Source organism: Anopheles marshallii, chromosome 3 (genome assembly GCF_943734725.1).
Source record: "Anopheles marshallii chromosome 3, idAnoMarsDA_429_01, whole genome shotgun sequence".
Taxonomy (NCBI): domain Eukaryota; kingdom Metazoa; phylum Arthropoda; class Insecta; order Diptera; family Culicidae; genus Anopheles; species Anopheles marshallii.
The window spans coordinates 23,817,868-23,844,686 of record NC_071327.1 but is presented as its reverse complement, the minus strand read 5'-3'; the positions used below and the strand labels follow the sequence as shown (position 1 = coordinate 23,844,686).

General features: G+C 43.8%; 1 protein-coding gene across 1 annotated transcript; it reads left to right on the top strand.

Moving 5' to 3' along the window:
- On the top strand, positions 1 to 26,819 carry LOC128712213 (LIM domain transcription factor LMO4). Its single transcript, XM_053807109.1, has 3 exons — positions 1 to 238; positions 371 to 524; positions 26,435 to 26,819. Exons 1-3 carry the CDS (start codon positions 1 to 3, stop codon positions 26,817 to 26,819), a joined length of 777 nt encoding a protein of 258 aa, XP_053663084.1.

The window sequence follows — 26,819 nt, the reverse complement described above, 5'->3', positions numbered from 1 at the left end:
ATGAATCCCCACTACCATCCGTATTCGGATCTGTCCTCACCACACTCGCCCAGTCCGGACAATGCCGGCAGCTACCCGCAGCTAACCCCACACCACAATGGGCATGGTGGGGGCGGCGGTGGTGGTGGCGGTGGCGGTCCAAACACGATGGTCAGTCAGATGGACGGTCAGCAAGGATTCCACCAGATGAACAGTGGTAACGGTGGTGGACCGGTAAAACATTGCGCTGGTTGTGGAGGTAAGTGTCGTCGGAATGGTGGAAGTATTTGGGAGCAGATATTCACATCAAATATCAGACAAAACCATCAATTTATTCACATAAGATACTCTCAAATTAATAGTTTGATCGTTCTCCTTTTTTCGACAACAGGAAAAATCACGGAACGCTTCTTTCTGCACGCGCTGGACCGATATTGGCACAACTCCTGTTTGAAATGTTCCTGCTGCGGAGCGATGCTGGCCGATATCGGTTCCAGCTGCTACACCCGCAGTGGCATGATCCTCTGCAAAGCCGATTATTCAAGGTTAGTATTGGCATTTCCCACTCATTAGGGTACTGCAATAGTCAAACTACTCAAACTGAGCTTAAAATTTAACATACTTTATTTGACGAGATGAGATGTGATCATCTGCAGTCAATGTCCTCGTCATGAACAGGGATAATTTGAAAGAGGTTTTCGCGTAAAGAGCAATTCTATTACCTGTGCAGTAGCATTTATTACAATACCGTCTAAAAAGACCAAAATGTCACATAATAAATTTAGTCTCTTAAAACATCTTGTATTTTTTCTGCTTGGTTCTGCTTTTCGAAACATTGAAGAATGTTTGGTTTGCTATGGAATTTCCAGAAGTTACTCTAATCAATACTACCACAGTGCTAATTGCTGATGAACTCAGGACGTTGGCCAACAGCTTAGGATTGGGAATTGAAAAGAATAACAATCAAGAGACAATTTTTAATCTTAAAAGTCCTCAATCAACCTAAGTCATTCTGGACGTGTTTCTAGCATTTCGAACATCCGACGATCTAATGACTCTAAGAGTGGATGTTGTTTCACATTTTCGGTCAATATTCAAAAAACGTCGAAATTATAAATCACTTTAAAATATACGTACCACACGCAAAATAATGCCACCCAGCTACCACACTATTGAATTTATCGATCTATTGACGATCGCTGGCTTAATATTGGTGTACATCGAAGAATCAAAATTCGAACTCAAGCCCAAGGACAGTATTCCAGTACACTTACGAACGATTTAAGGTTCGAAATTTGAAACCTTAAAAGTGTAAGATTATTTTCCAACTAACATTGCCTTGCTCTGGTTTGTATCGACCAACCACAACAGTGTGTGGTTGGTAGATTTGTTTCTTACCTGAAGTAGGTGTTTTCTTTCGTGCTATGAGTGTGGAAATTGGATATCTTGTTTTGATTGCAGGGGGTTCCAAGGGATCTCTTCCACCGAATTTCGAACTGGTGGTAAAATTTTATTCGTTGCACACAAACCTCAAATAGCAGGGGGTTCACACAGAATGAATTTGCATTGCACATTTGTGTATGTGTTTTGTATTATAAATATATAATTAAAGCTAAGTGCAACAAAACCGACCAATTCGGGCATGGAAACAGTGGAAATATAAAAAATTTACATCGTCCATTATTTCTTCCACTGAAAGTACTTTTATGAGCCATTTCACAAACGAGAGTTCCCGTTCCAGCAGGGAAGGAATCAACCCCCTGGAACGATACTCGTACGTTCTCGTACTGTGCGATCTGTCACTCTTCATGTGGTGGGCCAGTCCACCAAGTTCGTTAGTTTATTACTGCATCAAGCTAATTGCAGAACTGTGCCAAAAACCAGTCCACTCTTGGGGGAATTTATTTCCCCGTGTCCGCTTTCTTTCCCTTGGTCGCGTGCGTACTGAAAGATAGGCAATGATTTGATTACGGCCCAACAAGAGTCACTCTGTACGGCGGAGACAACTACTGCTGCAGCATTTCATCCATCCGGCACGTGACACTTTAAGGAATTGTTTGAGCCACTCGTGCGTCAGAAACTGTGCACAGGGGGGGGTAAAAATAAGAGTTTCTACCGGAGACATCTCCAATGATCATGAACTAAGAAGATTGATTTTTGTTCGTCTTTAAAACGGGTTTTTGCTGCAGCTTTTCCCATTCAACCAAACTGTCGCCTATATATATGTGTGTGTGTGTATTCGAATGCAATGCATCACGCCCCTTGCGTACGTGTTTGCGTGCTTTCGCACTAATCCCGATTCGCTTTCGGGTTGCCTTTTCGTTTTCTAATTTGCTAAAGCCAAAAGCTCACCTTCACCGTCGCACACGCAAGACGGGAGCAATGGTGGTTATACGGCAGAAGCAGGAAACCTCCCACAGCCCTACCGACTCGGCCTGCGTTCTTTGCCTTTCAACGCTGGATCGGTTCTCAATCTTCCCGGCCTGAGAAACAACCCACTGCCGGTGCTCTGAGTAATTGAATCATAATACTGCTAATTTAATTAAGAAAATGTCAATTAGAAACTCACTCACTTCGGGTATACCCGGGCCCTGTGGTACCTCTTCCCTCGTTGCCGGAATGGTGATGGTAATGGAAGCAAAGGGAAACCAACTCACCCGCAGCACATGCACACCCACAACAGCATGAGAGCATGATACATGAAACGAGTTTGGTGCTGCGGCACTGACTGCTGCCTAGTGACGACTGCTTTAAGCCCACTGGTGCCTGTTCGTCCTTGTCTGGTGGGAGGGTTGAGAAAAGCTAGAACGAATTGAAAAGTTTGGCGAAATTAACTTCTAATGTTGCCGAAGGCTTTTCGAGTGCCTGAAGGGATTGTAGAACGATATAAAATGGATGATATTAATTATTTACAAGCGTGGTCTGATTCAATTTTGTGAATAATTTTCCAATGCTACAGAATATACATTTTCGTTGTTTCCTAAACTTTTTGACAAATTATTTAACAATTTGCTTATGGTAAAATCTTGCAAAGATATATGGTTTATTAACCTTTGAAAGATGCTTACACGTTTGGAGATCCTCCGAAATAGACGAAAAAATGACTCTAATCATGTGAATTTTATGAACTGGATGTCTATGAAGGTACATGAAGAATTGTATTATTATTGGATTTGAAGAATGAGACATATATGTTGTAATGGATAAATACAAAACATTCTTCCACAAACTTATCGTTGCTTCTCAACATGCCGGTTTCTTGGTACGTTCTTAGATCGTCCGTTTGAACCCAGTGTCGGTGAGTTCGTGTTTAAGGTGCGTGTGGCTTGTTCCACCTACAAAACAGCACAAGCACTGGCAGACGGTATGCGAACGAAACTATGGCACGTTATTGCGTGCGTGCAGCAGCGCCCTAACGCACATACACACCCGGGCATATACAGCGCGCACTCATATTCGGTGCTTTGGACTGCTGCCTTCAGGGGTGAAGTGTCAATCGTCGTGTGAGGGCGCTTCCAGGGCTTCGTTCCTTGTAGCCCGTTTCCCTATCCTGCGTCATTTACGCTCGTTTGGGTCCATCGTCAGCTCGATTAGCACTCTAACGCTACGGTGCTTGCCCCAGTGGCCTCCCAGTGGTGTCGGTGGTTGACCATCCCTCGGCCGAGGCTTCGGTGTTGAACTTGCGGAAACCGATGGCGAAATGATTCATCAGCCGCCGTCATCGTACGTGCAGGTGAGTGTCACACCGTTCAACACAGTAAGAACCCCGCACCAGGGCTGGGTTGTAGCTGAACTCATTTGTCTTTTCCTTTTTTTGTTTGGATTATTGCTTGGTGGTGGTCTCGCGAATACAAGTTCAATCAAGCATTTACATTCGGGTAGGTTGCGGCATTCTTCAACGAATTTGAGGGTTTTTTTTCTGCCGATCTTACAGGTTCGTTCTTTTGCGGACAGTTTCGCTGGGTTAAGAATGAATATTCTCATCCTACCCGAAATTGCAATCTGTTCTGATGTGGGATTTTAGTTCACCAAAGAAAATACAGTTACGATTCGTTCCTTAGCTGCGTATCAAAGAAAAATGACTTTTCGAATAGCTATTGTTATCAAAATGATGGTACTGATTCCTTCGCAGATTTTAATTTTGATCATTGTCCCATATGTTGTATTAAGTGTTGAATGCATGCGTTTAACTATTATTAAAATCTTAAATGAAAGCAATTCAATCTCATTACTTACTTGATAAAGCAAGACCGAATTATTGCTACGGTGAGAGGCTCTCAAGTAAGGCCCCATACTTCCTTTTTAAGGAGATAACGATAGCATGTGAGCTAGACTTCTTCACTTGCCTCTATCGTGTACGAATTACTTAACATTCAGTTTGGTGGTTTAAATAGGTTGAATCGGCTTTTTCTCCCAAAAACAAAAGGAGAAGTCAATCAATCCAAATAATGCTTACATTTGCTGCGATATGCCATATTTATGAAAACACCCAAAATGTCTGCAGTTCTCATCGCAGTTTCCGTACCCTTGAACAGTTGAATGTTAATGAGCTTCGCAACGATCCCGTCATTAATGATGTCGGAAAGGATGTTCGCGTGACACACCAAAAAAAAAAAAACTCCCGTATCCAATCGAGGACAGGATGTGGAACGAACAAGGAATATCAAGACTTGTGCCTAATTTGAATCCTGTCCCGAGTACCAAAGTTCTCAAATCAAGATGTTTATTGTGTCACCTTCCTCCCTATTCGTGACCCTACTAGGTCCCGTATATTTTCCGTGCTTTGTTCTTAAGCTTCTTGGTGCAGCACGACGGTTCATTAGCGACCGAGATATTGGGGTCTTCGCGACGCGACCAAACCTACAAACGGCGTTCATCAACCGTCAGGCAACAATGCAATCCCTAATTGCACATTGCTTTTATTGATTCGTGGTGCGCACTCTTCCGCTCTCTCACGTGCCCAGCCGTCTTTCATTACCGGTCTCTGCAACGTGGTGCGTGTATCTTTTTTTTTCGTGCTGTAGAATGTATTTTGTTACTACCCTGCTTGTGGACTGCATTGCAGCACGCCTCATTCGCCTTCAATCTCTAAACGCAACACTCTTTCTCATCTACCAATTACGAACGTTCGCACATGAACAATGTTTCGTAATCAGTAGCGATTAGGTTTGTGGGACGCGAGGAGAACGCTACAGAAGGTAACGGAGTGGTGCGGGAAAATTGCATACCACACTCACGAAGCAATTCGAAATCAATATATTTATGCGCGCTTCTGTGCCGCGAGGCCACCTGTGTGTCCTTTCCGTTCATTAGCTGAAAGCTGCTGTTTGAAGGCAGTGTTTGCGAATTTGTTGCATCTCCGCTCTTGAGACGGGGTTGTAGCATCGGGGTAACGAATACGAATGAATCGAACCCGGCAGGCACCTTCGCTAATGATGGTTTAAACTGCTCGGTCTGTTCGTCCTTTCTTTCCCTGTTGGCTTCCATATCAATCAATGTTTGGTGCTCCTTATAGCACACGCACGTAACTGCATGATTGGCATCATATTTCACCTTCCTTCGCTTCCAGTCGCATCAATTGGATCGCCGGCCGGTTCGGTCTCCCGATCGCGATCGATCAACCCCGGAACGAACGAACGATGCCTCTGCAGGCATGCATTTTCCCTTCCGCTAATGATGCTACAATGTTGTGCCCACTCCCAATTCCCAAGGGTTTTTCGGTAGCGCGCGAGACCTTGTATTTCAATTCTTGCTCCTTTGCTTTTTTTCGTCTTCTCATCCGCGAGGGGTATTTTTTTTTTCGTTTGTTTGATGCCCACTCTGTTGCGATAGCGATAGTTCCCGTCTCACACGTGATGCAAGAACGAAACACGTCGAAGCGTATTGCGCAAATTAAAACAGCTCTAATCAGTGCACGCTTAATGAACGGGACTGTGTTTGTTGACTCGCATCTTGACCCTTTCTTGAGCCGAGGCCGGTCCGTGTGTGTCTTGAAGCTGTTGGAAGCGTGTATGCGTGTATGTGGGTGCGGATACGATGAACAAGTTGTGAAAATGCAAACCCGATTCCGTGGACCTGCGGCACGAGGCCGAGGTTCGTTCCAGCAGACGGGACCGGTTTCTGGAGTTCGATGCAGTTGTGCACGGTGGAACCGTGAGAGATAAAGTGACGTGTATGGGGCCGGTTGACGGTTGTGGTAAAGTGGAGGCAGTGGTTCTTAAATTCCCCTTGCAAGCCGAAGTTGAGCTAAAGACCGGGGTAGATCTGGCAGTAATGAAGTAAAGTAAAAGGACGTTTTCCGTTCCAAATCTTTAGTTTTTGCTTTATTTAACGAAGGAAAAAGAGAAGGTTTACGTTTGCACGTTACAGACGTAAAACCTTATCGTATTTAAGGGTTTTGAAAAGCAATTAATCAGAATTCTTAATTTTGTGTACTTTATCAAATTCAATTTTAAAATTACCACCAAATGGTGTAACAGACGTTGTAATGTAAAAGACCACAGGTTATTTGGATGTCTATCAGGCTTTAATATTATTGTTGACAGGGTTGTTGTAGAGACAATGAAGAAAATAATAATCCAAAGTTTTTGAATATTTCTCTTGACATCTTTTAAAACCGCTTGCTTCTCTTTTGTATGTTGTGGATTTTTTGCTGGCAGTGATTAATCGCTAATAAAATGTATTTCATTTTAGCTAATTATCTCTACTTTACCATGTTATTCAAACCAATCGGCATCCTTGAGCTACGATCAGCATTGCGATAAAATCGGAACTATGTTTCCGATAAGCGATCGAGCCCATGATCCTCGCACTAAAGAGCATCGTACTACGCAAAGGGAACCCTTTTCGATGTGCCTGCTGCTATTGTTGCATCTTTGCAGAGCGATTGCACACAACCGTTAAACCGGGTTTTCGCGTAATGAGCATCGAATTCTCTTTCTGCCGCTCATCCGTCATGTGTTTTTCCAGCCGGGGTTGTTCGCAATGGTTCTCTTTTTTTTCTTCCGCTCGCCAGCAGCCACGCATTTGTTCCCCCGGCAACGGGCCTGTGAATCCGAAACGTGCTCAAATTAGCAAATATACCCCCAATTTGAGCGACCGGCGGCTGCAAATTGAAACATTGTAGCCACAAATTGTGGGTTTGCGTCTCAATTCAGCCAAACCCATCCATCTCATCCGTTCGGACGATCGATTTGACGAGGGGGGGGACACTTTGCAGAGCCCCGTAAGGTCGAATGACTTCTCGCGTGGGATGATCGTTCCGCGCGAACCTGAGTTGAAGCGAGGGGGGGAGAGCGAGAGAGACACAGCACGTACGGCAAGATGAGTGTATAATTACGGATGTTTGTGGTTACATTAATTAAATTACTTCAGGGAGAGCCCAATCAGGTCGGTATCGTGCCAGTGCCAAGGGCGGACAAATGTTGTAACAAATCATTTCTATTGGTTCACGACGGTATATCGGTGGTGATCACGATGATGATGATGATGGTGATGAGGATGAAGTGTGCTCACGTTCGATCTCCATGCCCAGAAGGGCTTATCGATGGTAAGGCAAATAATGATATTTATCTTTACGGTACGGTTGTAGGCTAAAGAATAAAAAGGGCATTTTAAGTAACATTTAAACTATGCGATGGGAACTATGGATGTAAGCTACACTCAATTTTCATTCAAAATCTTCTGTAGTTTGTTCATTGTAAATATTGTTTGATCCACTTTACTCAATGAATTCATAAGAGTGTATCGCGAAGGACAGATGTTATTGTTCTCTCGCTCCGTAGCAATCGTTTCACAACCGGGACTAAACGTTCCAAGATCTTGAGTGCCGTGCGATAAGATATCCTAACGCCTTTAGGTGCACTTAGTTATTTTTTAAAAAGGGGGGAACTATCAAGGATAATGATTGTTCTTGTTAGCTGCATCTTTGCTAAGCCTGGGGCATACTCGATGAGAAACGTTTGATACGATATGAGCGGGGAAAAACAGCCAGGAAGCATAATCATCATCAGCCGGATGTGCGCACGGGTGAGAAAGAAGTTCCTTTTTTCCTTTTATGTTGTTATTTATTACTTTTGCAGCACGAATGGAATTTCTCAAACGATGCAGCTGGGTTTCTTTAATGCATGATTCTATCAGTCCCTTCCCGACACAATCGAAGTGCTCGTACTAATGAACGCAATCGAAAGCCGTCTGTACGTCAGGATGGCGGAAATCCCTACCGCCTACCTACCGGAAGAAGGCAGTGATTTTTGAAAAGCTTTTCCACCCTTCCAGACGAACTGGTGAACATGCGTTTATTCATTCATTAAAAACAAATGATGAGTGTTGTGAAAATAATACAAATACATTGCAAGCCAGGATAAGGGGTGTTGCAGAATAAGTTTAAAGTGTTGGGTAACGAACGCGCCGTATTAAGAATGAATATTAGACGTATGGGACATTGTATAGTGTTCAGTTTATCCTAGAAAATACTTACTATTTGTTAGTATATTGATTTGAATTTCATTTATCAGACATTGCTGAAACCACAACATAATTTTAATGTTTTAGAATTAAATCCCATATCAAATACAAAAATGCGGGATTTTCATTTCTTAGCAATTGTCAATACCCGTCAGACAAAATTTCTAATCCTGAAAAAATGGCTCACCCAAACATGGGGGACCCAAACATATACATAAAAAAACATATGTATGTTCGATATCAGCTAGAATATTCAATTATTCCACCAATTCGTTACTTCTAATCAAAGTATCGTCCTGTTTTTGTGTGTGTTTTGCTATGTCGTTAAACGTAGACAAGCCATCGTTATGACACTCCCGTCCTTCGGCATACCTTTGTCACGGGCCTACCGCGACGAGAAGGATAAGAGGTCCAATCTGGTTTACCCCAATTGTTTGGGGCAGTCATAATCAATCACTGACGCAGTTGGTGCTTTGTTTTGTTTTTACGGCATTATTTGTGTGAAACCATATGCCTGCCTACGAGGGTATGCAGAAGAGTTCAGTTGTTCTCAGTTCGTGCGTCTGTACAATCCGAGATTGCCTTAAATTTTGTTCCAGAAATTGCCTCCCGAAACGATACACCGCAGCCGCAGCAGGGTGAGAAGCGAAACACAATTTGTTCTAGTTTTATATAGTTGTGCCTGTTATCGTTGTTGCGGATTTTCGCGCGCGCGCTCGTTCTTTTCCCGCTGCTCGTTCGTTTGAATGGAGCGCCATTTTTTTTCCGTGTTCTGCCCGGAGCCTCATCCGGTTGTTATCCGAAACGATGCGAAGCCAAGCCTATTTGGGTACAACACTCCGGTACACTTCGACGCGATGCACAGCAGACAGTGCAGCGGCGCAATGAAGTCGGAGAAATTCAATCAATCTTTTGTTTTAATCCTCGTCCTTTTGAACGCCATCAGCCCACAGCTAGGCGTGTGGGTGGTTTTTTTCCCCTTCATTTCAAATCGACAACCTCAACCCGGAGAGATAGAGCCGGGAGAGTGTTTATATGCGTGTGTTGTAGAAGGTACAGACTGCCTAGGTGAACTCCACGCCATCAATGCAGAGGTTTTTGTCACTGTTCATGCTCATTTTTTGGAACTCGGAAACTTTTGTATGTGTGTGTGTGTGGACGCCCGCATGACTATTCCAATTAGTGTGTATCGACAAAAGGACCTCTAAACATTTTTGGGTTTGTTAGGCAAAAGAGTACCGGCTCGTGACCCGTCATTGTCCCAGGCTCTAGGGTCCCGGCGTGACACGGCCCAAAAGTCGATCCGGTTTGAATGACTGACGACGAATGTTCTGACACAAAACGTGCCGCTATACGTGGCTAAGGACACTCGAACACGCGAAAACGATAGGGCGCGTAGAGTCACCAAGCGGCGCCTATTTCGGCGGATGCTGGGTGTTTTGTTTTTATCGACCGGATTTTTCTGTCCCACGCAGCGCGAATAGTGGGTCGAATGCAATTTATGAATTTTTTAATTTGATTCCTCTTCACAACGAACTTGCACTCTTTACGCACTCTGCACGCTTCGGCGCATGGACAAGTTCGGAGCGTTGCGTTCGCACAAAATTAGTTTAAAAGATATCGTCATATTTTGGTGAAGTGTATCTTCGAGAGGTTCACATTGTTCAGATTGTGCAATTTAGACACGGTACCAGAAGTGTGATTATTAAACACAATTGATTGTGCTTTTTTAATGAAATCTATCATGATACACCGTGGAACTCTTTACAGAGATGGAAAAAGTGTACTGGATATCAATTGGAAAAACAGGTGCACTGCAAGACACCAGCAAAATGCGGTTGATATTATGTTATTAGTTTTAATCTCTTCGAATTTTGGTCTTCATTTCGCTACAAAAGAATAACTACATAATATGTGAGCATCATGTGAATCTAAACGTAAAACAATAAGTAATCTATTTTCCGTGCATTCTGGAAGTGGATTTGATCGACGGGAAGCAAACTATTTGATTTTGGTTTAATTGGAAAACAACTAAGCACTATTCCATCGTATCGTTTCTTTCATGCTTTTTTATGATCGAGAACTGTTATATTAGATTCATCCTGCGCTGTGGAGAGATCTAGCCGAACCAAAAGCACTTTCTATTCCATGTACGGCATCAGACGCGATTGTATTGTCTAGTAATGGAGAATGGATTCTTCGAAAGTTTATTGGAGTAGCTTTTATGTTAATATACTCGATATCTTAAAAAAAAAAACTATTAGAACTCTTAATTGGCCATAGTTCGGATAAAATTGTTTATTGTATTTGTTAAAAGAATGACTTTTGGAAATGTTTTCCAAAATATGTAACGAATATCGTAATGCAATCAAGGCACGAAACTTTCTAGCCTTTCCCCTTCATACAAATATAACCAATCAATCGATCATCTGAACGGGATACTCGCATTCGCCTCATCCCGAACGGTTCAGTTAATTGACATGCTCATGCGTTGCATTTCAATTACTTTTAGCCAGCGGAAAACGGGGAACAGCACAAAAACAGCAAAAAAGAAAAACCTTTCAGGACACGTCCTTGACAAGGGGATATCACCCTCACACCTTCTAATCAGTTTGAGGGCACTCTCGGGATCGAACAAATTTAATTATTCATTCCCCAAGGATGGGAACGATCGCCATCGGCGGTGTCGTCTGGGTTTTTGGAGGGGCGTAGCACAGAACGTTAAAAAAGCATAAAAGGTGGTTAAAATTTAATTTTCTCTCCCAAAAAAAAAACCGAAAAAAGTATATTTGATCCTTTATTTAATTTTTTTCTGTCAATTTTGCGTTCTCACTTATTCTGATCATGTGCAATTTTTTTTATTGTTTTTCGAACCGTTCTCTCGCCCCGTTCCCGGTGTTGCCGAACGGGAATTGAGTCAATTTCTTTTCCACCATCCGGATCAGCCACAGCCTGGCGCGGATAGCAAGGGAAGAAGATGTAACGAAACATTCGGGCAACAGCACATTGGTGTGCGCTGGACATGGACGGTACCACGTATACCACCGGCACGTCATCTTGCAGATGGGAGCGGCCTTAACCTTAGCGCAGCCATCGAACCAGGAAGCGGAGGAAAATTTCGATGGCGTGGTGAATTTTGACGTCTCGCCCGGTTCGGGTTCTAATTGACGAGGGTTGACGGAGGTACTATCGGTAGCTGTCACTTACGATTCGGTTTTCGTTTTTTTTCCCCTTTAGTCTCTCTCTCTTTCTCTCGGTCTCTCGTTCTCTTTTTGCTTCTGTATTTTCCGTCTTCGTAATGCTTTTAATTCCTAGACGAGGGATAATTCCTTAATTTTGTGCCTTCCTTCTCCCATTCGCACCCTTCCCGGTGGTGTCCGGGTTGTGCAGCATCGGAAATGTTACGTTGTGTGTTGTGCACGGACGCGACGAATGTGGTGGACGAAATGTAATTGGTTTTCTCCCATTCCGTTCCCACATCGATTCCACCCCTGGCGGGGGTAGGTGGTGGTTTTGCCCTCGTGTGGTGTTGTAACCGGAGTTGGCCTTTTGCTCTTTCTCTATCTATCTCTCGCCCTTTACCATGGTTCGATCCCTCATGCATTGGTGGTGGTCCAGTGCGGTGTCCGGTGCCGGTTCAATCCCACGGGGAACTCTAATTTCGATATTTCGTTCCTTCCAGCTGCTTCCTCTCGGGGGTGTAGTTTGCCAGCCAACACACGCGGACGAGGCTAAGCTGTGTGTGTGTGTGTTTGTGTTTGTGCACGAGAGCGTTTAAAAGAGGAATTAAAAACTTGTTCTTGATGGGTATTTCTACTTGTTATTTACGCGAGTAGCAACATCGTGGAGGACGGGTATCGAATCTGGAAGCTTTTTTCCCTCTTCCATATGTCGCTCACGCTAAACGTCAGTAAGAGAAAGGTTAAACAACACAATTAAATAGCGACAAAAAAGGGGAAAATTCTTTCAAAAAGCACAGAAAGTCTTACGATCCGGAATAAAATGTCCCGAAAGAGGTCAATTTTGTACCACGTTAGTGTTATAAGCTGTACTGCTCTTAGAAAAATGGAAGAACTGATGTTCTTAATAGTGAATATTAGAACAAAGTACATCCAACATCTCAAAATAAAAAATTTTGATCAAAAATCAAAATTTTGAGTGTGAGATAGCGACGCAAGATGGATTTACATTAACGAAATTATCTTAAAATCAAACGCAAATATCCTTTAAGTGCCATGTACCAACCACATTCAAAGAGCTAAAAAATACGATTGAAAGTCCGTCAGTTGTATGCTCGAAAGCCCCCCAAAACTTGTTGGGACCCAATTAACAAGTACATCGATATTAGCCATCTCGGCTACCGACATGCGTCCGCAAACGCATAACAACAAAAGCAGTAGAAAGCGATACCCTGGCACTGTTACGAAAGTAGGTACGAAAGAAAATAAGCGGAAAATTAAGCAACAATTCATTTCCCTTCGCGATTCGCTCGCGTTTCGCTAACGCCGACGAAATCTTACCAACTTTTCAAGGTTTGGTTGTGGAAGAAGAGAGTGAGAGAAAATATTTAGTTCGCCATGATCCACACTAATTGCATGGTTGCACATTCCGATTGGCAAGTTCAGGATTATGTGTTCGGCAGAGTTTGTTCTTACCGTACGATGGGCTATATTTGTGCAGCATATTGCTGTGTTTTTTTTTTTCGTAACCCATTTCGTTGGTGGATCTTTTGATTAAATAAAAATCTTTCTTGGCGCTTGTTAGTGGAAGCTCACGCAGCACCCTCTTGGGTGGAAAGTGAGAGAGGGATCATAAACACACAAAAAAAACCCGTAAGTTATGGCGTTCGCCCAGTAACGGTCTGATAATCATTGCTTTCTCGCCCGCTTTTGAACTCCGACAGCGGCATCCTTCAAATGTGTAAGCCTCGCTAATAAATCGTACCACAAGAAGGAATCAAACGAATGCATCCTTCCTTGAGCACCGTTATTATCGGCCGGAGCCCCGACTTTTCTGGCGGAGTGCACACTGGATCGTCAATAGCATACACAGCCGAGAATTCCAATCGGACACGATCGTTGCCCGTAGTGTGGTGCGTTTTTTGAAGGGGTACATTGTTGCACAATGTGTTACCGGTGTAACCATTGCGTGCCAATTTGCACAGGGTTTAAGTGTAGGCTTATCCCTCGCGCAAAGGTATGTAATAAGAAGGCCAATCGTCTCATTATTTCTTTCGCTCTTTGAGGGTTTTTTTTTGGGGAGCAATCAACAACGCGCTCATTATTGTACTGCATTCGGAGTCACTGTCCTCGTTTTGATTTGTTTTAATTTGGACTTCAACACTTTAATGGAATGATTCTGGCTTGGGCAGGCACTTTGACAGCTGCAGTTGCTTTTCTTCTTGTCGATTGACGTCGAATTCGAGAGAAAGCGCACGAGCACCACGCAAGAATGCAAAACAATTCCACGAACGACGATCGAACGGCGGGCGTACTCCGCGAAATATGATGTATGTGTATCGCTTTCCCTTTAACCTGCCATTGCGTTCCTGCGGGATTCGAGGTGCCTTGAAGGACGATTCCTGTTTCCGGGACACGCAAATTGTGTGTGTGTGTGCGGTTGTGTGCTGAATGATTGGTTCGTTAGCGACTAATGAGGAAAGCAGGAAGGATGCACCCATACTTTGTGCCCACTTTAAAAGATGGGAAGTAACTAAGAACCCACTGTTTCCTTCGGAGAGTGCACGTCGTAGCTGGTTTTGTTTTTGCTGTGCAACTTTGACAAGAATTCGATTAGTTTGGTTAACCATCTGTCAACAACCAGGTTGTGAAAGCATATTTTTTAAGAAGCTTACGTTTCACATTCATTGCGGGTAAGTAATGCTTGATTTGAAGCACAAACTTTGAGCCAAAGCAAGAGTGAATGGTTTATAAATAATGACAGGCAAAAGTTTCACATATATTATTACGACGAACGTTCATTAATTTTCCCATCATTTAGACTTTTGGTGTCCCTAAAATGTTGTGCTTTTTGTTGGTGGTGAACATTAAAATACGAGGAAAGGAATCACAATGGATGGAATCTTCTTTTTGCAAACGTAATCTAGCAGAAAATGTGTTTTTAAACACAAACGATACCCAACCATGCAGGCGCTCGTCTCTTGGCTGTGGTGTGAAATTAATTTAACTCTGTTTACCTTCCTTTATCGTCGTCCTGCCTGTGCTTCATCGTCATCATTTCGGACGGCGCGCTGCCAGGCATCAGAAAGCAAAGTCCTACCTACTCTGTGCCTAGTTGTATCGTGAGATAGGTGTTCTTGCGTTTTTTTAACGAGCCACATGGATGAGTACCCGTACCGGGTACTCATCGCAATCCAATCAACTCGGGAGCCCAACAGGTGAATCCCTTGTTGCTAGAGCTCTTCCTCTCTGTCTCTCTTTCCTTCTTTCTCGCTCACTCTTTCGCTCCCATGCGCCCTCCAACGTAGCGCGTACCACCTTCCTTGAGCGATAATTTGATCAAAGACGAAGCAAACAGGACAAGAGCTACCAGTACCACCGCTACCATCAATTCAATCCCGCAAAATCCCTTCAGCAAATGAACCTAAATTCAATCAGCAAAATTAGCTCAACATGGAACCATCATCACACAATCATGGAAGTGGGAAGCAGAAGCGGTGTGTAGCGGTTTTACTCCGAGTGTGATCATCATTACAGTTAGTCATTGCCGCATCCTGGTGGGTTTTGTTCTCGTGTGCCGAGTCTGGAGTCTTCTTTCGGAATCAAAAAATGGTCGAAGAAATTGAAAGCTCGGGCGGGGTGCTATTCGCCCCCCCCGAAGGAAGTGTGGAGGAAAACCACGATGGAAGAAAATTGCTCCCGGGTTCCGATCGTACGGTTGGGGAGGAACGACCACGGATGATGGGGTAGATACGTTACCATGCTGTGCCAATCTTGGATCAGCTCGGAGTGTCTTACCACCTCCCCCACAAACCGTCCGGGGACCGGAGAGAGACTGTTGCGCTTGCATCCACGGGACTGCTGCAATCATTTTCCATTTCTATAATCTCTAATGAATTTTCACCAGCACCAGCCCCCCTCTTTGTTCGGTTATGTGCGTGTATGTGTGCGTGTATTTGTGCAAATCTTTCCCATTCGTCCCGAGTTCCAGTGTCATATTCGCACAGACACTAAGTAACAGTTGCCGGGACGACCGCTTCCCAACCATTTCAATTCTCTTCGATCATTCCAATTTATATTGTCCGTGTCGTTCGCCCGGCAAAGGATAACCTATGTAAAGTTGGGGACGGTAGTAGCGACGTGGATGGCTCCTTGAGTTTCTTTGCCTGTCGCTGCCATCATGATATTTATCTCAGTAAATTTGCCATGGCGGAGGTGGAGGGCCTACACTATACGATGATTACTGAATTCTGTGCGAGAGACTCTCACCATCGGGTAACTATTTCGGGCAGTAGTGCAGTGTACTAGGGAACTTACGGTGTAGGTTTTAGTGTGCCGTTCCATGATGCTGCCAGGAATGTCCTATTCGAAGGTAAGGAGCGCTTCCTCAGTTCCACCCCGTCAGCGTTAACTGGCAGCACCACCGAAACAACCGATGAAATTAATTTAAGTGATGATAAATGGGTGTACGTACCCGGGGTACGGTTTGGTTGGAAAAATATCATTTCCAGTGATTGCACGCAATTTCACTATCACAGCGCGATGGTACGAGCGGGGTGGTGATGGCGTACAACGGCAGAACGATGGAGCCATGCTCGAAGTTGTTTGTGTAGTTGTAGACGAGCTCGTCCATGTAATGCATTCCCTGCCGGTACCGGTGAACCATTCAACTGGCGAAAGGTACAGGCAGCAGTACTTCACACAGTGCTTACTGAAGCACATCGAAACGTACGACCGGCTCGATCTGTGTGCAGCGACGACGATGTGCGTGAAGCACCATGCGCCTCCATGAAACGCATGGAGGATCCTTTGACGCGCTACCGGCCTATTAGAATGATAACGACTGTGCCGAGCTGAAGCCAACCATTTCATTCGGCACTAATGATCGCAATGAAAATTCCCTCCCAAACCTAACAACCAAAAACCAATTCATCCCTTTCGGCGTGGATCCGCATCGATCTCCAGCGCTTATTTACTGTGATTGAGTGAACGCACAGCCCGCCGTTAGACTGGCGTGCGTAAACGCAACGCACAAACAGGTTTGCTTGAAAAAGGAATGTTTTAGGGCAGGTTAGGTCGGATTTCTCTCATCTCCTATTTGTGTGTGTGACTCCCAAAGTAAAGATAGTAATTATAATGCAACATTCAACAAAACCGTTCCGTGCAAATTATATGGTACGGTTTCGCGGTTTCCTAATTAACTCAAATCGAAACAGATCGTGCGGAATAGTTTCCAAGACGATTCATCGCGTTTAGGATGTTTAGACCACCCTTGCCATGACGTGTAGAGGTGTAAAAAATTTCTCAGTTTTTTCCCTGCCTTTATTAGAACCTCGAGCGGTCTTGGTTTGCCCTATCATTACCCGCACTAACGGAACGTCCTGGAAGACGTACCATTGCTTATCATTCATTTTATGAACCAATTATAACGTTTTGCTAATCATTTTTACGGAATTTTTAACTTTAATAAATACCGGTTAATTACTTTCAGTAGCAAATATGTAATTTTTTGGCGCTTCTTGGCAAACAAAATCTTTTAAGTTGTGACCTGTAAAGGGTGTTTCACGATGAACAAGCTGTGTGTGGGTTTTGGTTTGTAGGTCCTATCAATGCCACGGTAGACCTGTGTTATGAGGCGTATTTCAACACCACCAATCATTTTTATATCTGTCAATTGTTGGTTAGAGGTCGAATTTTCATGCGCGGCTCGAAGTTATCCACTCGAGTCTTGTCTGGAGTCATCCTTCAGACTTTAAAATAAAGCAGCGATATAATCGTTTGATCCCAGAAATCCCACATCCACAAGTTGCACATCAAACTTAATCTCGCGATTGTGCCTTGCGAGTACGGCTCTCCAGATTCTTGTTGCAAGAGGCGCAATGCTTGTAACATTAACCACAGAGAAATGAAATCTTCATTAAACTATTGTTTCGTTTCCGTATATTGGACGTTATAATTCTTCATGGCAATTAACCAAGGTTCAGTATAAAATGACAATTAATTTCCCAGACTATGCTTGGAATTTCAATAATATTCACCCAATCAACTGGCAAAGTTTGAAAATTCCCGTTGGAAAACCCTTTAGTTATGCGAATTGAATTATGTTGAGTGATTTATCCGGGAAGTAACTGATTCCTCTTATTCAAGACGTAGTCTAACTGCAGTCGCTGCCAGACGGTTGGTGGATGAGATACGGTTAGGACTGCTCGTGGTAGTGTTCCAACACAATGCGTAGAATCGTGGCAAATGTCAGCTGGCCAACTGGCACGGTGAGCGTGAACATGGAATATAGACATACGGATCACCAAATGTATTATTTAATAAAAAGAACAGAACAATCACTTCTTTACTTTTCTTCATAAAGGAATGTTTAAAAGATGAAAATATCATCCAGTTTTGATAACTTATGATCTTTAAGATTATTCAGCAATTTCACTCCACTTCAAACTCCATAAGAAGTCGCATTTTTTTACTTCAGATACTGCGATATTCGCTCACATTCCAGGCGAGATAAATCATCATTCCGTTTCTGACTGCCAAATGTGTTTCACCCACGCAATCTCACCCCTTGCAGTCCGCCCCGCAACAAGATCGCTCTCCGTCAATATCTCGGTTGTGTCTGCACGTCGTCTGTTTCATGATTTTGCCTTTCTCCGTACTGCTGCCGCTTCCACCGCTGTTTCCCATTCATGCTTTCCCCGTTCTTCGTTACTTGTTTCTGATTTGAGTTCCAATTCGTCCTGATTGCTGCGTCCGTAACAGTAGCCACCGGCCACATCCTCTGTACCGCGGCCTGCTCCATCCGAAGTTGGCGACGAAAATTTCGCCCTATTCATGTCACTCGTTTGAAAGTGTGTGTTTGTGTGTGTGTGTGTCTGTGTGTGTGGGTGAGTGTCATGATTTTCAATCACAATTGTATTTGATTTTCTATTCCTGCAACTTTTCTATGGTACATTAATTTGTGTGACGTACTGGGAGGAATCGAGTCACCACCCTGTGCTTAGTGTGGCGTATGATGGTGAGGTTTTTCGTACTTCAGCTTGTTTTCGGGGTGAGGTGTGAGCTGGGAGTTGGGGGTGGGGACTCCACCTATATGTGTGTCGTGCATGTGTTCTACACGACACCAAACCATCGGTTGCGTCGTCGCCGTCGTCTAGTCGCATATTTGGCATTTCTTCCTTCACCCGTCCTCTCGAGCCAAAAGAGTAACCGGTAACAACCTTGACGAAAGTGTTCAAGCTGCTGGTGTGCGGTAGGACGTGTGTGGATGCTTGTTTGATTCATTGGTTTCGAGACATCCCGGTACTAGTTTTCTTCCATCTTCTATCACAAGCGAACAGCAAATATCATTCACCAAAGGCACCAGGCCGTGCAGAGTGTGAAGAGTAAAACGGACAGGGGGAATGATTTTTTTTCCACATCCTCCAACCGATTCATTCATACGTCTTTTGGCAGCCGGGCAGAAGAAAACCCCCGGCACGAGCTTGTGTACGTATTTACGTGCGGGGCGGGTAGAATGGGTTTCACTTCCGGTTTTGCCTTGGCTTGCCATGGCACGGGGTGCCAAACATTTGCTCATCTTCCGGTCTACTGTGCATCCGAAGCCAGCTCGTTTAGCGGAGTGGAAAGGTAAAGCTGAAGACTCTGTTCACAATTAAGTTGTGATTGTGTATTTACGATTTGACTTACGAACGATGAAAGTGAACTAAATTTGTCGCATTTAAAGAGCACGAAAGGATACGCTCCGTCTAAGGTGTGTGAAGATGCCGAACACTTGTGGCAGTGTGTTTTTTGTCCCATTGGAAACTATTTCCCAACGCTTTCCACTGCATTAGAAACACATTCAACTATTGAAATAGATTGTGGCGATTTATCTAAAAATAAGGTCTGTATCTCTTTGAATTGAAGAGACAAAAAAAACAAAAACCGCTCAAACCGATGCTCGTCAACGGTCCACCGTAATGATAACAGTTGGTGCCGTTGATGATGATGGTGTGATGGCTGACGATGATGGTGATAATGAAAATAATAATGATAATAATCGGCATCGTTAGTCGGTTGCCGTTGGTATCCACACCGTGCGCACGCCGTATCTTCCGAGTTGCCGTCGATGATTTGATATCGTGGCCACGTCGCGCGAGAAAGATCAAGGTTTAAAGCGGTCTCATACCCAACCGACGGAGACGCGGATTTGTACGCCCGCTCTTCTGTGTGTGTGTGTGTGTGGTGGGATGTGTGCGGTACACTGCACCCGTTATGATTATTATTATTACTGTGTTCCTCACCTTCCTATTCCGAGGGGATGATGATTATTGCTAACGATCGCGCGCTTTGTGATTGCGCCGGGACGATTGCTCACTTTTCATGATTTTTTTTTTTGGTTTAGGTATCATTCCGTCCTTTTTTTTCTCTCTTTTTGCACTTCAGCACTGGGAGTAGAAAGGAAAATGTGAAGGGGCAACTTCACTCATAAAAAAAAAATAGCGAACAGCCGGTACCGATTTCATTCACGTGGGAACGAGGGTTGTAAATTGGTCAAATTTTCTATTCACCCTTGGTTCCGATCCCTCTTGGCAGTGCATGAATAGCACGAGGAAAGAGAAGCACAAAGAGAAGAGTGTGCAGGTTGCTTCATGCTTAATCGTTTGTCAATGGATTCTTGCCCGGAGCAGATGAATTACGACTATATTCATACCTGCGCTACTACTGCTCAGTCACAATTATATTGGTGTATTATGTAAAGGAAAAAAGAATAGTTTGATCTACGAGGAAATCAAACCTCAATTCGTTCTCAAATATTGAATCCTTCTTCCCAACCCAACATCAAAGCATGAACGTTAAATGCACCGTTGCGCTCTCGGCTGCTTGTTGTTTTCGTTTTTGCTTTTTTTTTGCTATTGCTTTTCATCATTTCCCTCGGTGGCTTCTCGAGAAGAATCATTCAAGAAGTACGCACCATTTACCACGACTGATATATGCTTCAGTGTGCTGTCTTGTTGTGCGACTTGTGAAACTTTCTCGTTCCAACCTTGGTACAATCAGTGCTCGGTCGGTACATTGGCGAGAGCAACCGTGGTATGCAATGCACGGGAGAATCCTTTCTTTTGACCACTATCCGCTATATGTTTCTCCCAACTCGTTAGTGTTCTTTGCAAACGATCATTGTCATCAGCCGTGTGTTTGTTTCGTTTAGTTCGCACTTGATTCCTGCATTATTATTGTTTGATTTTTCCTAGTTTTGTTTATTAGGTTTGTTATACCATTTGTTTCGATTTTATGTATACTTTTTTTATTTTCTAGAAGCAAGAATTTATGCTGACAACATTTATGCAAAAAATAATTTCTCTCGAGATTAATTCAGTTCTTACAGTCAGTTACAGTGATTTTCTTCTTTTGCTTTGTTTGTTTAAATTCAGCTTTTTTAAAGTGTCTGTTAAATTATGATCAATATATAACATTTAAACAAAAATTCCTCGAAATGGAGACGCATGGTGGCGAGTAGATTTAAGTAGGAAGTTCTAAGAACACGACGCGGTGCAGTGGTCGCTATGATAGTACTAATGCGTAAAATACTAACGAATTCCAGTCTCTCCACCCTAATGAATGTATGTGCGTGTTTATGGGCGTAAAGGCGCGGTTACATTCATTAAGAAGGAAATATAAAACGTGATCGGAACAGGCCGGAACATGCAAATGAAACAAAATTTCCTATAATTTCCTAACCCATCCCTCATAGGAAAATCTCAAACCGGATCATCGTGATTGTACAGCACCCGAAGCAAAGCGTCCTTCCCTCGCTCTAGACTACTCCGGTGTCCTCTTCAGCGGCATCACCCCCACCGTTCGCTGTTATCTCCAGCGCATTGTGCTTGTGACGCCGGATATTCGACGAACGATGAGCGTTTGCCGAGGACTATCATGTTCTTTAATTAACTTATCTTATTAATTAATTAATTAACAAATTAATTACCCGCCAAGCCAACAAGCAGTGGCAGACACACAGCGAGACCGGGTTGTGCCGCGGGGTAACATGAAGCTTTACTGACGGCCCGCTACACCGGGACGCACAACTCCCTCCCGAAAACGTACAGGTGGTTCGGTTTAGACGTTACCCATGGGTACGGCAGCCGCAACGAGCAAGAGAAAGCGAGATCGAGAGAGTAAAGTCTCATTTCTCGAAGCGTGGTGTCTGCTCATCAAATTGTATGTTCGACAGCATCATCCTTCCATCCGATCCACGTACAACTCTATCGGGGAATAGCGGGAAGCCATCCAGACATGGACACATTTACCCCGAGGACTGACATTTGATAGTGTAGTGCGAGATCTGCCTCACTTTTCTGCTGAAGAGAGCGCGGAGCTACCTGCCTTCCCCGTTCCGTGCGAATGCTCGAGTGTGTGACACTTGAGCGAAGAGCCATTGGGGAGGAAAATTCGCGCGCAAGGGTATTCAATTTGTAGGCGGCCAAACATGCTTTTCCTGTTCTCTCCTACGGTGGGGGTTTTCGGTGTGATCTACATGATGGAAAATTATCCTACAATCAACCTTAAAAATAAACCTCCGTTCGATGTTGTTAAGAACTGAAGATTGGTTTGGATTTGGTTGGTTGCCTTGTGGAGTCGGTAAATGATAATGTCGTGATAGAAGATGATAACAAGCAGGGATGAACAAGAAGAAACCGAACAGTAATTCTATAATAATGCTGTCGATGATCATGAATTCGAGAAATGTTTTTTAACAGTTTGTTTTCAACTTAGTGAAGAAATAGGCAATACTTACTTATGAACACTACCTAATCGCACTTTATTTTTTGGTATTTTGTATCTGTTTTTTTCGTTTGTTTGCTAATTTTATTCTTTTGCTAATATTACCGTCGGATGAGTATAAAATCTACTATACTTGTTGTTTTCTACACACAGCAACAGCCGCATGAGGTTTAATAAACTGAAACTTACACTAATTGGCAACACCGTCCCGGGACAGTGGTTCGTTCGTTCTTCCCGTCTTGTCCTCGCGGGTCATTGTGGTTTGTGAATAGTCGCCAACTAGCTGGTTTGCACTCTTTTTCTCTGTTTCTCTCTTTGGATCATAACTTACCTTATCCGAGAGAATGGCTGAGTATTATAATGCTTCAGTTTCGCTTGCCCTTAGCGCACGGTAAACACGCTAACCGAAGGCAAACGAGGTGTCTGAGAGGATTAAAAGATTTGACGTGACCCGAAGTCGAAGAACCGCGAAGTAGCAGAGATGAGGTTGGCGGGAAGGGGGAGAAGAAGTGAAAACGACGTAAAGACTTCAATGTACCTTCGTTCAATACTACAAACCCTATTCCGCCGAAGAAGAGATGCATTTTGCGCTGTTGTTACGTGCCGTGGAACTCGATTTCGTGTGCCAGTGTGTGTGTCTGGCTTAAGGACTACAACTTCCACCTTCTGCTCTGCCGGACGGGAGCGACTTCTCCGATGACCTGAAATGAAGCGTTGGCTGCTGTTAATTTAAACTCGAAACTACCGAACGGAATATTGCTAATGAGGGCTTAGAACGTGCCCTTTCCGTTCGCCCGGGGAGTCGGCATCTTGTCTGTATGTGTGAGTGTGTGTGCATGCTAACACTACGTCTCGTTTTAACCTTCCGGCGATTGGACTATTGGGTGGGAGAGTGGCAGCGTGTGTTCCTCCTTTGTCTTTCTCAAGCTGCCCGAACGCAGGTGGCACCACCACAATCACTCTCCTCCGACGGTGGGACGTGGGTTTTGTTGACGATGGCCAGGGTGGAATTAAATTTAACTTTCGCACCTTTACTGCCGACAATGGGTCCCAGGGATATACGATGCGCGCAGCAAAGGGGGGGTATTGTGAGTGGCCAAGAGGCAACAAGGAGCACGAAAGTTTCGCCTAATGAAAAGGAGCGCCAAATGGGGATGTTTGCATAGGGCCATGCATAATTAGAGACCAAACAATGACTCAATTATGGTGCCTTTGCTGGTGAACAAGCAACACGGCACGATTGGAGCGGGTGGGACGGTATGCACCGGATGAGTGTGCGGGACGAGAATAATGCTTCTAATTGCGATAGATTATTCGTCCTTAGACATTATGAACGACCCGTTCGGACCCGCACAGCCCCGGGTTGCCGTTCCCATTTCGCTACCAACGGACACCGATAATAACCATTTTGCCTTTCATCCGGAGTTCCTTAATTAATGACACGCTCAGCAAGATGTTGTTCACTTTAAATTTCTTCTTTTATGTGATTGGTTGATGATGAAATTATGATCAGCAAATTTTAAATTTATTGTTTTGCCTCATTATTTTAGACACTATTCGGTCGATCTGAAGGCTTCAATTTCGTTAATTACAACCAGAGAATTGGCAAAACGATGTGTGTTATCTGCAATTGCACCTACCAAAGGAACGCCACACGCACTCCGTTGACAACACACAACAAAACTCAAACGAAAAGGAAGAAAAAAAAGGCAAACAGGAACACTTTCCTTCACCCTATGAACTGAACTCTGCCACTGTTTGTCGAAGTAATTTTCGCTCAACTTTAACACCACACCCTCTCGACACACTTCTCCGCCTTCTTGCCAAGTCGTCCCCGATGCCTTATGCAAAAATGGGAAGCAAAGATGTTTCTTTTCGATCCGGTTCTCTTTTTTTGTTGTTGTATTTCCACTGCTGTTCGACTGCATGCCACTGTTTGTGTGTTTGGGTATGCTTGTTGACAGAGTTGATCAAACAAATTTCCCGTAATTTCCCGTCAACCCGGTTTTTGCCGGGAGTTGTGATGTGCATGTAGGTGGTGGTGGGTTTCTTGTGCGCTTGTTAGTATGCTGGGTGAGGTGTTTGATTTGCTGGAAGAAGGAAACAGTGTACCGTGAGGACCTGACTCGATTTACATAAGTGATTTGGAGTTGCTTCTTTCATTCCTTTCCTCGCTACGGTCCCGGACGAATGGCATTGAAGCAATGCTTTGGTCTATTGAAGCCAATCGACCAGATCGCATTGATTCGTGAAGATCGCTTTTGATGAACTGTTTGATTGCATCAATGCACTTTTTTCCGTGCAAAACAAGAGGAAGTAGAACAGTCTGATAATAACTGTGTGGAGTACTTTATCTTTTACATTAGACGATGCTTGTTCATTTAAAAACAAACATCTCTGTTACAACTCATTTCATTCAAGTTTGCAAACGAACATACACGCTTCAAAAGAAGAGACACACACAAAAAAAGGGAAACCTGTCGAAGAAACCGATGTCAAGCAGCGCCGATTACACGAATCGTTTGCTCGAGCACCTTTTACAAACGAAGCAACAACAAACAGTGGAGTGGAGAGTAGAAGAAATAAAAAAAAAACCACCCAGCCCAACATCACCTTCCCAGCCGGAAGTGGAAAGAAAAACCATAAGGTCGGTGGCCGTGTCTACTCACTTGTACCAAATCTAGAGGGAAAACATGATTAAAAAGGAAAAACGCGGGAAATCCTTGCCGGTGGTGGGCAGTGGAAGGGAAACAACAAACACACAGCCAGCCGAGTGGTGTGGTGCCATGTCCGTCTTCGAGCGATAAAGGAGAGAGAAGAAAAAAAAACACGGTGCGAGAGGAAACACTTCGAACGAAAACGGAAACGACACGACGACAATGCAAACTTCCCTTCAAGATCATGGTGGCGCACTTAGAGTGGGTTCCTACCGTTTGATTTTTTTTAACACACCGCCCCTTCCCCCCCTTACATGCTTTTCGGGGGCTCTACTACTACCTTCAAATATGTCGGCGGTCGCTGTCTCCCGCTTGCCGGCGTGTCGCTCAAGGACGTGATTTTCTGTTTTAGTGCCTCTGGTTTTTTTTTCTCTGGTTCCTCGCTCGTTCTCCCTTTCGTTGCTCAGTTTTGAACTGTGCCCGAAGAATATTTGTGGTAAGTAGCTGTGGTGGGTTTTTTTTGTGCCACCTTTTTTCTGCAGGTTCCGGTGTTTACTGGCTGCTGGCGCGCGCACTGTAGGTGTTGGAGAGTGTCGTCGTGCCTTTTGCGTCCGTACATTGGTCGCGCGTTTTGGATTGAAAAATACGTCTGGTTGGTCGGGTGCTTTGGGTTTTCTTGTTTTGCTATTGACGGAATTATGTTTATTTCTGCTTTAGGACAGCGATAGCTTAATTTAAGGTGTCGAAATAATGCCATAAGAGCAGAGTTTTATTATCTCCTTTCAAGCTGGATTACGCTTTTATCTTTGTAATACTATTCAATAGCGTGTATTGTTGTGTATTATCTATCCACTACACCATCTTTGAGTTAAATAATCTCAACGAAGTACTGAAGTGGATGCAAAGTAGGATATCTTGAAGATCGTCTAATCATCAATTACAATTGTGACATTGAAGAATTCCATATATTTTTACAGATCAATGAGTCTTTGGGTGTTCAAGAATCGTTTTGAAATTCAACTCATGTTTCAAAAGTCTCTTCATGGACGATCCGAAATACACAGCTCTTCTCTACAGGATAATGCTTTACGCTTTTGGGTTTTCAAATTCAAGTTATAAAATTGGGCTTATTCCTGGATTCTTTTAAAATTGAACTGATGTTGAGAATGAAATGAAATAATCGTAGTCAAAAATGTATAATTATCCCACATGATTTACCATAATATGCGTGTAGGAGTTTTGAATTAAAAATACGAAATCCTGAAAGACACATCTTTTGTCTATTTTACTTTCGTGAACATCTTTAATTTTACTGATAACTACTAATTAATCCCTATGATTTGCATTATTATAATGTTATATTTTCCTTTATTTCTTCTTCCGCAGATTATTCGGTTCCGGTGCTTGTTCCGCCTGCCATCAAACGATACCCGCCAACGAGTTTGTGATGCGAACGACGTCCCACACGACGATAAACAACAACCTGAACAACGCCGCAAACAACAACAATCAAAACGGTACCGTCAACAACAATAACAACAATAACAACAACAACGGCCAATCCGTACCCCAGCACCACGTGTTTCACCTGAAGTGCTTCCAGTGCTCGAAGTGCGGGAGCCATCTGGTGCAGGGCGACCGGTACTATATGCTCGGTGGCAGTCTCGTCTGTGAGCCGGACTGGCACAAGCTAGTGAAGACAACCAATAGCCAAACGAACCCGCCGCTGCGCAAGGGCAAAGTCGGAAGGCCACGGCGCTCCCGCGACTGA